Raw genomic sequence first — 13504 nt, forward strand, 5'->3', positions numbered from 1 at the left:
TAACAGGGCTGAGGAACCTGTTGTTTTTCTTCCAAGACCCATTTGGATATTTACAACATAATTTGCAGGCCATACAAAATTATCAACTGGGGCCGGCGCTGCGGCTCACTAGGCTAATCCTCCGCCTGCGGCGCCGGCACTCCAGGTTCAAGTCCCGGTCAGGGCGCTGGATTCTGTCCCGGTTGCTCCTCTTCCAGTCCAGCTCTCTGCTGTGGCCTGGGAAGGCAGTGGAGGATGGCCCAAGTGCTTGGGCCCTGCACCTGCATGGGAGACCAAGAGGAAGTGGCTCCTGGCTTCGGATTGGAGCAGCGCGCCAGCTGTAGTGGCCATTTGGGGGGTGAACCAATGGAAAGGAAGACCTTTCTCTCTGTCTCTCTCTCTCTCACTGTCTAACTCTGCCTGTCAAAAAAAAAAAAAAAAAAATTTATCAACTTAAAAACTAGCCTGCTGTAGATTTACTGAGTTTTGAGGCCCACCTATGACTGCCTTGGCAGAGCCACACCAAATGACTTCTCAGGCCTTTTTAGGCCCACGGACCCTTGTCTTAAACAATCCAAGCACAACTACATGGTATGTAGTTGGGGTTGGCTGCTTAAGTAAAAGATGAAATCCCCAAGTGCAAATGATCCTGTGTTTAACCAAAGGATGTGCCCCTTAATCAGCGTGACGGTTATCATAGTATTCTATGCAATAATCCATTTCCATAAAGAAAAGCTAAGGCTTTGTTCTCAAACACTAGAAACTGAAATGATCACTTGACAACACGTAACTATAAGAAGCCAGAAAGACTGTACATAACACACTAAAAGTGCACCCTGGAGAAGACATAACCTTGAAATCAGCTCACCTCTCTCCTCCATTTAGCATCTGTCTTACTAGACTCATGGACATCTCAAGCACATCCTGCTCTGAACTAAACAAGCAGTACTAGGAGGAATGTCATACGTGGATCCCTTGGCACACACGACATCACATCCACATACATCAGAGCATTTATAAACATGAATAACATACACACACACACACACACAATCTACAAACATTTGAATACTATTTACCTGTGAGCCTGCAGCTGCATTATTAATCAGATTATTGTTGGGATGAGCAATCCAGAAAGTTGACACAGCCCTGCAAGGTGATTTAAACATTCTTCATGAGAAATCCTGCCCACTAAAATCCTCCCCTAAAACACCTACCCCGAAAGTCAACGGCCTTGATCATCGCACCTGAGTGTTTCCCTCTGCCCAGTTACTCACATACAGTCAGTAGCAGGTACAGGGACATAATTCCCAAACACTTTATCCCGCATGCTGGTGCACATGGAGTTGTTCCTATCAGTGGGGAGGAGAGTTCCCGGCTTGGTGAGGAGTCCCAGATTGTGAAACAGAGTATTTCTCTGTTCAACACCATCTTCCAGAAAGAAACAATGACCCAGTGTGTCAAATCCAATGGTGTCTTTTATCTGCAGAAATACAAGTGGACAATGTCACTGGTAACAAGATTAACTGTGAATTACAGGACAAGTGCTATTTAGTATAGCATGCTCAGTAGATATGCAAAGTGAAGTTTTTAATTTTAGCAGAACAAGCAAAGTGGAACAGCAAGTTGTATTTACTCTAAAAGGTTAATCTGAGTGAATATAAAAGCAGCTTCCTTCTGAAGAAAAGCAGAATTCTCAGGCACAGGAGGATAGAGTAAGGCATGTGGGCAAAGGGTTTCCTCCTACAAAACTGAGAAGTCAAGAGATGTAAGGAGCATCATTGCACGGGGAGGCTACTTACTAGCAAGCCATTGGTCCCATGCACAGTGATGCACCTGGAGAAGCTGTGATGGATAGACAGACCGTCCACGAACGTCACAGGTCTGTAGCCCCCTTTGTAATCCACATCTCCACACAGGTGGAAGTGGAGAGGATACCGCCCCAGCTGCTGCTGACCCATGTGCTTCAATTCCACGTAGGAAAGGTGGACCGAAGTAAAATTCTTCCTTATCTATAAGACAGAGTAATCAAACTCAAGCTGACACTTTTCAGAACAAAAAAAGTAGCAAAAATTTATATTTTAACGGGAAGATATCTGAAGGAAAGTGCAGATTAAAACATGCCCCCTTTTTTTTGCATCCTGTTTTTCTGGATTCCCAAGTTAATAATTTAGCAAATGCTTCTGTACACAGCAAATGCTTTACAGAGTCCTAAAAATAGCCTCCAATTAGGAATAAAAGTAAACATTATCAGGAAACCTGCAAAAAATGACTTCTGCACACCTGTCTTGATTTGTTGAAATATTTTGGTCATTCTAAATTTCTTTTTTTTAAGATTTATTTTATTGATTTGGAAGAGTTACAGAGAGAAGTAGAAACAGAGGGAGAAAGAGGCCTTCCATCCACTGGTTCACTTCCCAAATGGCCACAATGGCCAGAGCTGAGCTGATCGGAGGCCAGGAGCCAGGAGTTTCTTCCAGCTCTCTCACATGGGTACAAGGGCCCAAGGACTTATGCCATCCTCCACTGCTTTCTCAGGTGCATTAGCAGGGAGCTGGATCAGAAGTGGAGCAGCCAGAACTTGAACTGGTGCCCATATGGGATGCTGGCGCTGCAGTCTGGGACTTTAACCCTCTGCGCCACAGCGCTGGCCCGAGTCATGCTCAATTTCATCTTGCTCTTTCGTTTCTATAACTCCCATCACAGTGTGATAGAACTTTCTTCCAAATCTTCTCACAATGCTTCACCACATGATATTTTTAAGTTCTTTTCTAAAATTCGAAGTTTGAACACTCAATATTTTTAAAAAATGGATTTTCAGTCGTTTTACTAAAAACAAAGGCATGAAAGTCTACCTAATGCACAAAAAAAAATCATTTTAAAACACATGTACCCAAAATGCAAGACCAGAAGCCCAACCTATTTATATACAGAATCCTGACTTCCATAACTGCTCCATATTTTTACACATAAATTCTGCACACAAAAATATATTTTCACAGAAACATACTTTATATGAGCATACTTCTACTGCTTACCCTTTAGTAATATCATGTTTTTAAAAGAATCAGTTGATTCAGAAATTGCATGCATAGATATGAAGATCACTTAGACTGTTGTTTTGTTTTGTCTTTTTGGTTTTCTAGAACTGGTTCTTCCCAATATATTGATATAATTCTTCATAAAACAGTTCATTTTTTTAAAAAAAAGTTTTATTTTTTATTTGAAAGGCAGTTACAGAAAGAGAGAGGGAGAGATCTTCCATTCGTTGGTTCACTCCCTTAATGTCTGCAAAGGCTGCAGGGGGGTCAAGCAGAACCCAGGAACTGCATCCAGGTCTCCCACATGGGTGGAAGAGGCCCAAGTAGTTTGGCCATTTTCTGCTGCTTTCCCAGGCACATAAGCAGAGAGCTAGATCAAAAGTGGAACAGCCGGGACTCAAACTGGTGCCCATATGGGATGCCATAGCACTTAACCTGCTATGCCACAGCACTGGCCTCAGAAAAACTCTTAAATTGTTGAACTAAGTAAATAAATGACTTTCTCTTTCAGTTTATAAGACCTCCTTATCATTTGAAAGAGACATAAAATATGATTTATTTTTAATATCCATATACATCTCATGCCAAAACTTTAGTTTTTCTCAATCACGTATTAAGGAACGGTCATTTGGTGTAAATAGTTAAAGACACTGCTTGGGTATTCCATATCCCCTATCAGAGTACATGGGTTGGAATCCCAGCTCTACTGTCAATTCCTGCTTCCTGCTAATGTTCACTCTGGCAGTCATCAGCTGATGGCTCAAGTGCTTGGGTCACAACCACCAACATAGGAGACCCATATAATTTCTAGCTCCCAGCTTCAGTCTGGTCAAGTCCCAGGTGATGTGGGCATTTTGGGGAGTGAACCAGAGGATGCAAGAATTCATTCTCTCCTCTCTCTCTCTCTCTCTCTGCCTTTCAAATAAATAAAATAAAATGTTAAAGAAGTAAAACCTGTATTTAGCAACCAGGATTTCAAAGCAATCATCAAATCCTTTCACCTACCATGACATGTCCCCCAAAGGTATCATAGTCAAAGAACTGGCACTGGTTTTCTGCGTAACATGAATCCTCCATCTCTCCTTGGATCACAATATTTCGGGTGAGAATTCCAACCTCAGCTCTCATGTCTACACCATCTATGATCTCACCCATGTGCAGGAACTGAGGGATTTCTGATTGATAGGAGCAACAGGAAAAGATTATTAGAACAAAGGAAACATGAAACTTACTTGAAAAAGATACTTTTCTTTCTATAACCCCAAGACATTGGTGACAATTTATCATCTGTTCTTTGATATCTTAGAATCCCAGAAAACAGGAATTGAAGGGATTATCTTGATTATCTTGTCCATCCACCCACCCCATGCCTACAGCTTCACCACCAACTGTGCTGCCAACTCTCGAACCCAGGACTGACAGAGAATTTGCTTCTTCCTGAAGTAGCTCAATCCTCCTTCAACCAGCACTAATGATCTGGAATCTGTCTAAAAATCCAAAATCTTTCTCTCTAGTTCCTGTCCGTTTATTCTTGTTCTATTCTCCCCACAGCCTTTGAAGAACTAAATGAATTGCAAGTCCAAAAAAATCAAATGGTTTTGATAATGTTTCTAACATGCAGTCAGATTGCTTGTACTTCCACTAAAATCATCTGCATTTGGACATTAACAGTACAAAAATTACCATCATTTCTTTCCCACTTCTTATTTTATGTTATTTAGCATTCCTTGAAACTCCCATCTTTCCTGGAAATTTAGAAGCACTTTAAGCATGAGCTTTTTCTCTGATGATCATGTTAGATAAAGTCAGGAAGAAAAAGGACAAATAAACCATGGGCTGTAAGTTCATGGAATTCATTATCATACAGAATTGTTAGCAAAAGTGAGAATTAAAAAAAAAAAAAAGGATTAATGCCAGATGGTGTCCGTCTGGGGGGTTTTGTTCTTGCTGAGGTTTTTGTTGTTTTGTTCATGCTCTGTATCAGCAAGGAGGAAAAATCAATGCTGAACAACCCTGAATAATCAGAGAAAAAGTGTCAAGTAAGCCAAGCATCCTAGGTTTTCCAAAGCAGAAAATGTTCCCTTACACTTCAAATCTCTAAATTACTAAAAAAAAAAAAAAAACAAGTGGGCACTTAGTGAACAGTTACTGTAAGTGCTATCATTTTATGCCACGAAAGTACAGAAGCAAGGACAGCAATATAATGAGTGGAATACACAAGGAATCCCGTAACTGAAGCAATGTCCAAGCATCTGCTTACATCAGGCTCTGGGTAAGTATCTGGTAAATGCCAGCAACTCTTTCCACACACAGCAACAGTAAGAATCTCTTTTGTATTGCCCTCCTTCAAAAAATTATCATTCAAGATTACAGTATGTAACAGGAGGCTAAGACTCCATGCACAGCTTTCTTCATAATACACATTTTCCAGGAGCTTTATGGAAGTACCCTTATATAGTCTTATGAAAACACCTATTTGGTTTCATTTTAATTAGTGAAATCTACTTTTTGCCCACCAAGTAGACACTTAAAAATCATTGAATTTTTTAATCCTAGTTAAAGAAGACTTCTGTTTTAAAAATAGATGTAGTTGACAGTTAAGTTTATTATTTCCTAACAATAGAAAATTAATAAGGAAGAAACAGGAAAGGACCTTGGGAAATCAATTCATCTAGACTGTATCTTTTTTTTTTTTTTTTTAAAGAAAACTCAGGAACAGAAACACTGCTTTGCCTGCTACCTATCATTAACGGCAATAATACTGCTAAATAGCTACTTTTCTCTGGAATCTAGTGTTCAATGAACTCCTCTAAGATCTTCAGCATGGATGATGGTGTTAGTGGTGGTGGAGACGATGGTGATCTTAGTGGAGGTGGTGGGAGGGATAGTAATGTTGATCACGATGGTGATGGCAGTGGTGGTAACGACAGTGATTAAGATGATGATGGTGGTGAAGAACGGGAGGAAAAAAGACAAGAATCCTATCCCTTGAAAACACCATGTCTCCCCAAAAAGTACTCGGAACAACCGGATACCTTTCACTTTGACTTGAAAGCGACTGCACTCGGGACAGGGGAGAAGGGTGAACTCTTCAGCCTGGTACATAGAATAGTCTGTGCTTGCTACCACAATCTGGTCTCCAGGTTTCCAGCTACTAACATCATCCAACAGATGAAGCTTCACTCCATCCACAACCTCTACCCGGAAACCTGAAAGAGAAACACCTGCAGCAAAAAAGAACAGAAAAAAAGATGCATTAACAGGACTTTTCTTTTTTAAAAAAAAATCCTCTCATGGATTCAAAAATCAAAATTTAAGATCAATACAATTCAGCAAATGTTTACAAATGTTAACCATGTGCCAGTCCCTCTGAAGATATGAATGATAAAATCACTGACATGTACATCCCTGTTTTCAGGGGAAGAAAGTCCCATGAACCCCCACTCAAGATGAAACAAGACATCACTTTAAGTAAAGATTCTCATTTCAAAATCTCTTGTGCATTTCAACTCAGTGCTAAAACTATTACTGTCCCCAAACCATCTTACTCTATAAGAACAGATCACAGTCAAGCATTCTGTGGCCAAGCTCAGAATAGTCTGTAACAAATACAGAGTGCTGCAATTTGATCCAAACACAGGACAAGAACTAGGACATAGGCAACCTCAACATTAAGAACAAAAGTCTGTCTCAGGAAATCCCTTACTTTTGTGCCTTTGCTCATGCTTTCTTCTTTCCTTTTTTCTTTCCTCAAAAACAACAGAAAGTTGTCATAATTCCAAAGACTGGGAAGTCTAAAAATCCAGGCACCAACAAAGTCCATGTGCAGTGAAGACCTGTTTTCTTATAAATGGCACCTGCACTCTTGGTTCTTACATGGTGGGAAGGCAAAGTCATGCTTTCTTCTTCACCTAGAATGTCATGCACGTATTTACCAACTAAGATACTGTCTACCTTAGTTTACAACTGTCAGAGGAATCATTAAAGACTTCCCAAACATCCTTACTGGAAGCAACCTGTCTTCTGTTCTTCATGCTATTGTTTCTGGTATGATTCCTATCTTTCCCTAGGAGTCACATCAGTGAAGCCAGCAGTGTTCACTACTGTGCACAGATACACAGATATCTGCTGAATGGATGAGCAGGACCTGTGTGATCTGCACTATGACCTGAGGTCACCTGATGGGGCCTCAGTCCAACTAAGTTCTTTTTCTGGGACTATGTAAATTATGGGATGTAGTGACTGCTAACGACTGATTGCTCCTAATATGCTCTGAAGCTCAAAATGGGCTCTCAATTAGGCAGACAGGAACTGAAAAGCTGACTCAACTTCTCTATAATTCACATGGTTTTTGACACAGCCCAGTATAGAAGCATTTCCCATCTCTATGATATTCATGACATGTGTAGAAGATATCATGAGCTAAAAGCAGATTTTATGAAAACACATATGAATTAGAGAAGCTGCTTCTTAACATTATTGAAGAAAACGCCACATTTCAAAGATACTTGTTTAATAAATATCTACACTTTTCCATAATCCTTAATTAGCTAATTAACAGCATACTACCCTAGGACTACTTTTTAAGATGCTTACTCTAAGGGAAAAAGACATGAGTGAAGAAACACATTTCCTTACGTTAGAGGACTCAAAAGCAGGGGAATTCATGCAAGAAACAAGGAATAACAGAGATCTGTTCGGTCTTGATAAAACCTGACCTGAGCAAATCTTGGATTCTGTTCTTTAGACTCTATCCCGCTTCTCTACTTCTGCAAAGTACACACCAAAAGATACGTGGCTTTACTTTTTCTAATGTTTTTGGCAACAAGTTCCTAAAGCTGATAACAGAATTGTATTCAAATAGTAATATTAATAACTCTAGCCATTGTAACAATGGTTAACAGTGGTTGGGAGTTCATATGCATAACAACCTTTAATCAAAACAACTGTGAGAAAAGTTCATTATTTATTAGAAGAAGGCAAAAGTTCAGAGAGTTTGAAAAATAGCTAAAAAAAAAAAAAAGATAAAAAGGTAGTCTGTGCCTTACAAATAAATAAGACTTTAAAAATAATAAATAGTAGAGCCTACAACTGAATGATATCAATTTTCAGAGCCCATTTTTTTAATCTCTATTTTTAATGCCTTCCCAAGAACTAAAACAGGCAGGTTAGGAACCAAGATAGGAGCCAGCAATGTGACGTAGCGGGAAAAACCGCTGCCTGCAACAGCATCCCATTTGAGCCGGTGCCAGTTCAAGTCCCAGCTGCTCCACTTCTGACTCAGCTCGCTGCTAACAGCCTGGAAAAGCAGTGGAAGATGGCCCAAGTGCTTGGGCCCCTCCCTGCACATATGTGGGAGATCCAGAGGAAGCTCCTGCTTCCTGGCATTGCGGCCACTTGGGGAGTAAGCCAGCAGATGGAAGACTCCTCTCTCTCTGTCTCTCCCTCTCTTTCTAACTCTTTCAAATAGATTAAAAAAAAAAAAAAGAACAAAGACAATGAAAAACCTCACTTGAGTAACAACAAGCACTACCCCAACTTCAGGTTTGTACCAAAAAAAGCATAATCCTCCTAAAGGAGACAACTAAAGCACACTGTTTTCTTTTTTCATGTAAAAAGTCAACAGTGCTCTAAAAATAAAAATGTCTACTAGATAAACAAGTTTCAAAGATCACTGATTTTGTCTCTTTCTGTTAAAAAGTCTGAAGATTAGATGGGAAAGATTTGTACTATTCCCTAATCTCTCATCTTTTTTTGTTTGTTTTTTTGGCTTTATAAGAAAATCTTGCCTAAGATGACTTCCCATTAGCACTACTAAACTGGCAGGATGAAAGGAAGTAAGTTCATTCTCCCTGCTTCCTGGAGAACGTCCACCCCTTCCAGAAAGTAAGAGTCATAGAGAACACTGGGCACAAGGCAACAGCCTATGACAGACAGCTGGAGCAGACTCCCTCCCAGAAATGAGCAGTCATCAGCAGCGCTGAAATGAAGACAACATTTCCCATAAAGGAAACGTGAACTGCCCGTCTGTCAATAATTCTCTGCCTGGAACCTCTCTGGAGGCAGGACCACCGACTCTATTGGAAGGCCCAAACTCCTGGCAACGATTGCTTCTCTACACTAAGGCTATGTGCCAGAGGCAACCATGGTGCGCTAGGAATGCCAGTTATGCTCCAGGCACAAAGCAGGAGCTGGGGTCCAGACTCTCCATCCAGAAACAATACCATTTGCTCACTCCCAAACCCAAAAGGTCACGTGGAAGCAACATTTGCAAACCAGGAACTCCACTGGTTGGTTTGTTTTTATACAAACGACTTTCTCTGTTTAGTCACAAGGATATAAAATATCTTTTTTAATCCAAGATATGTTTACATTACCATTAAAATAGCTAACACTAGGACAGGTGTTTGGTATAGCGTTTAAGATATAACTTGGGACACCGATATCCCATATTAAGGTGCTTGGTTGGAGTCCTGGCTCCTCTGATTGTGATCCAGCTTCCCATTAATGCACACCTGGGAAGGCGGAAAAGTATGGCTCAAGTATGGGTCTCTGCTACCCACGTGGGAGACTTGGATTGAGTTCCCAGCTCCTGGCTTCAGTCTGATCCAGCCCTGGCTGTTATAGGCATTTGGGGAATGAACTAGGGGATGGAAGAGCTCTGTCTCTCTCTGACTTTCAAATAAAACTAATATTGGGGCCAGCACTGTGGGGTACTAGGCTAAGCTTCTGCCTGCTGTGCCAGCATTCCAAATCAGCCCCAGTTCATGTCTCAGCTGCTCCTCTTCTGGTCCAACTCTCTGCTTAGGCCTGGGAAAGCAGTAGAAGATGGCCCAAGTACTTGGGTCCTTGCACCCACGTGGGAGACCAGGAAGAAGCATCTGGCTCCTGGCTTCAGATTGGCTCAGTTCAGGCCATTGCAGCCACTTGGGGAGTGAACCAGTGGATGGAAGACCTTTCTCTCTGTCTCTCCTTCTCTCTGTAACTCTACCTCTCAAATAAATAAATTATTTTTTTAAAAATCAGCTAATATTTATTGAGTACTTACTATATGTAGTGTGCTAAAAACTTCATATTCTTCACATCTGAAGTGCATAGCAGCCCAACTGGTTAGGTCACTTGATATCAAATCAAGGAGACAAATCCATTTCTATTAGCTAATCACACTTATGACTCAAGAACAAAGCCCAGGTGGGGGTGTTTAAACTAGAAGAAATGGCTCTCTAGTCCAGAAAGGACCCTTGAGTCTATAAGACACAGAAGTTTCAACTCACTGGCAGAGAAATCTGATCAGACTGACAACTGTTTGAATTGAGACTTTTTTAAAAAAAAAAAAAGAAAAATCACAACACTTACCAGTGTCTTACAAGATTATAAACCATACTTGCCTACCTTCAATCCATTCGCTATACGCCATCACGGAGAACTTCTGCCCATCCACAGTATAAAACTCTCGCTGGGCAAGAGCCTTCCCACCACTGCTATGATTTTCATAGTTTCGCACAGATTCATTACAAGAAGTGCTTCCACCATCAATGACACCAACTAAAGCCCAAGCTTGCCTGGAAGGAAAAACAGCATGTGCACTGGATTACTGGTCAAGGCTCTGACCCAAACCCCTCTCACGAGTGTGACAGCAGGGTGCTGCTTAAATATTCCATTTCTGCTGATCCTAGGCCTCTTTTTCCAAACATGGTGGCAATTCCAAATCCTCAAATAACTGAGGTCATCGAAGGAAATACACGGTCTGTACTGCGCTGTACCGGGTGAAGCACCAGTGACTGTGTCTTCAGGTATTCCACAACTTCCTTCCTTAGTATGTACCCATCTCACTCACATATCATTCTGACAAAACCACTTAAAGTGGCCATCACCTGCTCTCCTTTAAACTATAGCCTCTCTGTTACAAAAATCTATCAAAATTTGTGGGAAAATGGAATTAAAAGGTTTATTTTGGAAATCCATGCATAGCTGTTTCATAATACTCATTCTCCACAGACTTTCTGAAGACCCCTTGTATGTATTAATTTACATTGTTTGGGGGCCAGCACTGTGGCACAGCAGGTAAAGCTACTGCCTGCAATGCTGGCAACTCATATGGATGCCAGTTCAAGTCCTGGCTATTCCACTTCAGTCCAGCTCCCTGCTAATGTGCCTGGGAAAGCAGCAGAGGACGGCCCAAGTGCTTAGGCCCCTGCACCCACATGCAAGACCCAGAAGAAGCTCCTGGCTTCTGGCTCCAGTCTGGCCCAGCCCTTGTCATTGTTGCCATCTGGGGAGTGAGCCAGTGGATGGAAGATTTCTCTCTCTGTCTCTTCCTCTCTCTCTCTCTCTCTGTACCTCTGCCTTTTGAATAAATAAAATCTTTAAAATAAAAAAATTTTTGTAAAAGGGACTAGCATTATGATACCACTGGTTAAGCCACTTCCAGCATCCCATATGAGCACCAGTTCAAGTTCTGGCTGCTCCACTTCTTATCCAGCTCTCCGTTAATGTGCTTTGGAAAGCAGTGCAAGATGGCCCCCACACCCCTGTGCAAGACCCAGGTGGAGTTCCACACTCCTGGCTTTGGGCTGACTTAGTCCTAGCTGTTGTCATCATTTGAGGAGTGAAGCAGTGGCTAGAAGATTTTTTTCTCTATATCCCCTTCTTTCTAACTCTACCTTTCAAATAAATAAATAATTTGAATCAAAGTAAATTCCTTTAATTCCACTTTCCATGACCTTTTCAAAGTACTCCCTCTAGACCCACAGGATAGCAATGAGAATCCCTAAAGGCTAGACCCAGCATTACTATGGTTTTAAAGTTCTCAGCTGATGGCCTGACATTTGGCACAGCATTGAAGAGATTGCCTGTGACACCTATACATCCCGTGAGTGTGTGGCCATACTTCCAATTCTGGCTCACTGCTAATGAGAACCCTGGAAGGCTGCAGGTGATGGCTCGAGTACTGGGGTCCCTGAAACCCATGGAGGAGACTCAGATTGAGTTTCCAGATCCTGGCTTTGGCCTGGTCCATTCCTGGCTGTTGCAGGCATTTGGGGCATGGACCAGCTGATGGTTCATTCTCTGTCTCTCTCTCTGTCTCATTTCTCTGCTTTTTCAAATACTTTTTTTTTTTAATTTATTTGACAGGCAGAGTTATAGACAGTGAGAGAGAGAGAGAGACAGAGAGAAAGGTCTTCCTTCCTTTGGTTCACCCCCCAAATGGCCGTTATGGCTGGCGTGCTGCACCAATCCGAAGCCAGGAGCCAGGTGCTTCCTCCTGGTCTCCCATGTGGGTGCAGGGCCCAGGCACTTGGGCCATCCTCCACTGCCTTCCCGGGCCACAGCAGAGAGCTGGACTGGAAGAGGAGCAACCGGGACTAGAACCCAGCACCCATATGGGATGCCGGTGTCACAGGTGGAAGATTAACCAAGTGAGCCACAGCGCCGGCCCCTCAAATAAATTTTTAAACATATTTCTACAGATTAAAAATAAACAACTTCCCCCAGATAATACGAATATGTAGTCAGACCTGAAAATCACGTGTAAGCATCAGAATGACCGGGAGGAAAGGATGGGTTAAAGCAGGCTGCCGGCCCCACTCTCTGAATGTCAGTGGTGGGACCAGGGAATCTGCATTTCTAACTAGTTCCCAAAGGATGCTACTGCTGCTGGCCAGGGGACCACACTTTTGAGAACCAGTACTTAGAGATCAGCAGTTAGAAGGAAAATGATCAACCTCGATAGCACTGCGATGGTCTGGGGGTTCCAAGCTTTGGGAGCAGACCAAACAGGAGGTATTGAACTCTGCAGGTGTTGGGGGAAGATTGAGAACCACTCAGTTACAGATTTCTTATGCTTAAAGCTATAGAGTTGCTGTCCAGCAGGCTTTTGGTTTTACATACTACACGTCTATTCGCTGAAAGCAGTATGTTTAAAAACACCATTATGCTTTTGTAATACTAAAAGTCCCAAAGGATTTGCCCAAGCTTGCAGCCTAAATCAAGGAAAAAGAAATATAACAAAAAAGCCAAAGAATTTGCCTGTAGGCTCCTGGTTCAAAACATGAAAAGAAAAATGTCAACATCCTACTTTACGGGGGAAAAAAAAAAACCACCAAAATTAAATGTAATCTATGCCAGACAGATGGCTGGATATTCACAGACAAAAGTGAACCAAGGCATGCTTACACCCTCATAAATTCCAGAGCCGCCCCTGTGTGGATTAGCTACTTTTTGGCTAACAATGCTTTCTGGCTCTATTCATATCCCTTAATACAGGAGAAAGGATCAAATAAACACCATCTCAATTTATTACCTCCTATGTGAGAGGGAGGGAGAGGGGAAATATCAGAGGCTTCCTTTATTTACCAGAACTGCCTCAGCAACTGTAAAACAATGCTCCGTTCTATCGACATTATCTCCAAAACACTCCTACTCCCCTCCTCCACTTAGGGGCAATTTCAATGTACTGGAACATTATCTTCAAAGGGGTATGT

General features: G+C 41.8%; 1 protein-coding gene across 2 annotated transcripts in view; it reads right to left on the reverse strand.

Annotated features, from left to right (window-relative positions):
• CEMIP2 (cell migration inducing hyaluronidase 2) overlaps nt 1–13504 on the reverse strand; it is an 87898-nt gene that overhangs the window by 44763 nt on the left and 29631 nt on the right. For both annotated transcript variants that reach the window (XM_062208403.1, XM_062208402.1), the window contains exons 5-10: nt 10413–10582; nt 6056–6244; nt 4026–4195; nt 1782–1991; nt 1257–1462; nt 1059–1128 (exon numbers count right to left, since the gene is read on the reverse strand). In XM_062208403.1, coding sequence (XP_062064387.1) covers nt 1059–1128; nt 1257–1462; nt 1782–1991; nt 4026–4195; nt 6056–6244; nt 10413–10582 — 1015 coding nt within the window. The remainder of the gene's footprint in view (nt 1–1058; nt 1129–1256; nt 1463–1781; nt 1992–4025; nt 4196–6055; nt 6245–10412; nt 10583–13504) is intronic.

The sequence above is a fragment of the Lepus europaeus genome, chromosome 12 (assembly GCF_033115175.1).
Source record: "Lepus europaeus isolate LE1 chromosome 12, mLepTim1.pri, whole genome shotgun sequence".
Lineage (NCBI taxonomy): Eukaryota > Metazoa > Chordata > Mammalia > Lagomorpha > Leporidae > Lepus > Lepus europaeus.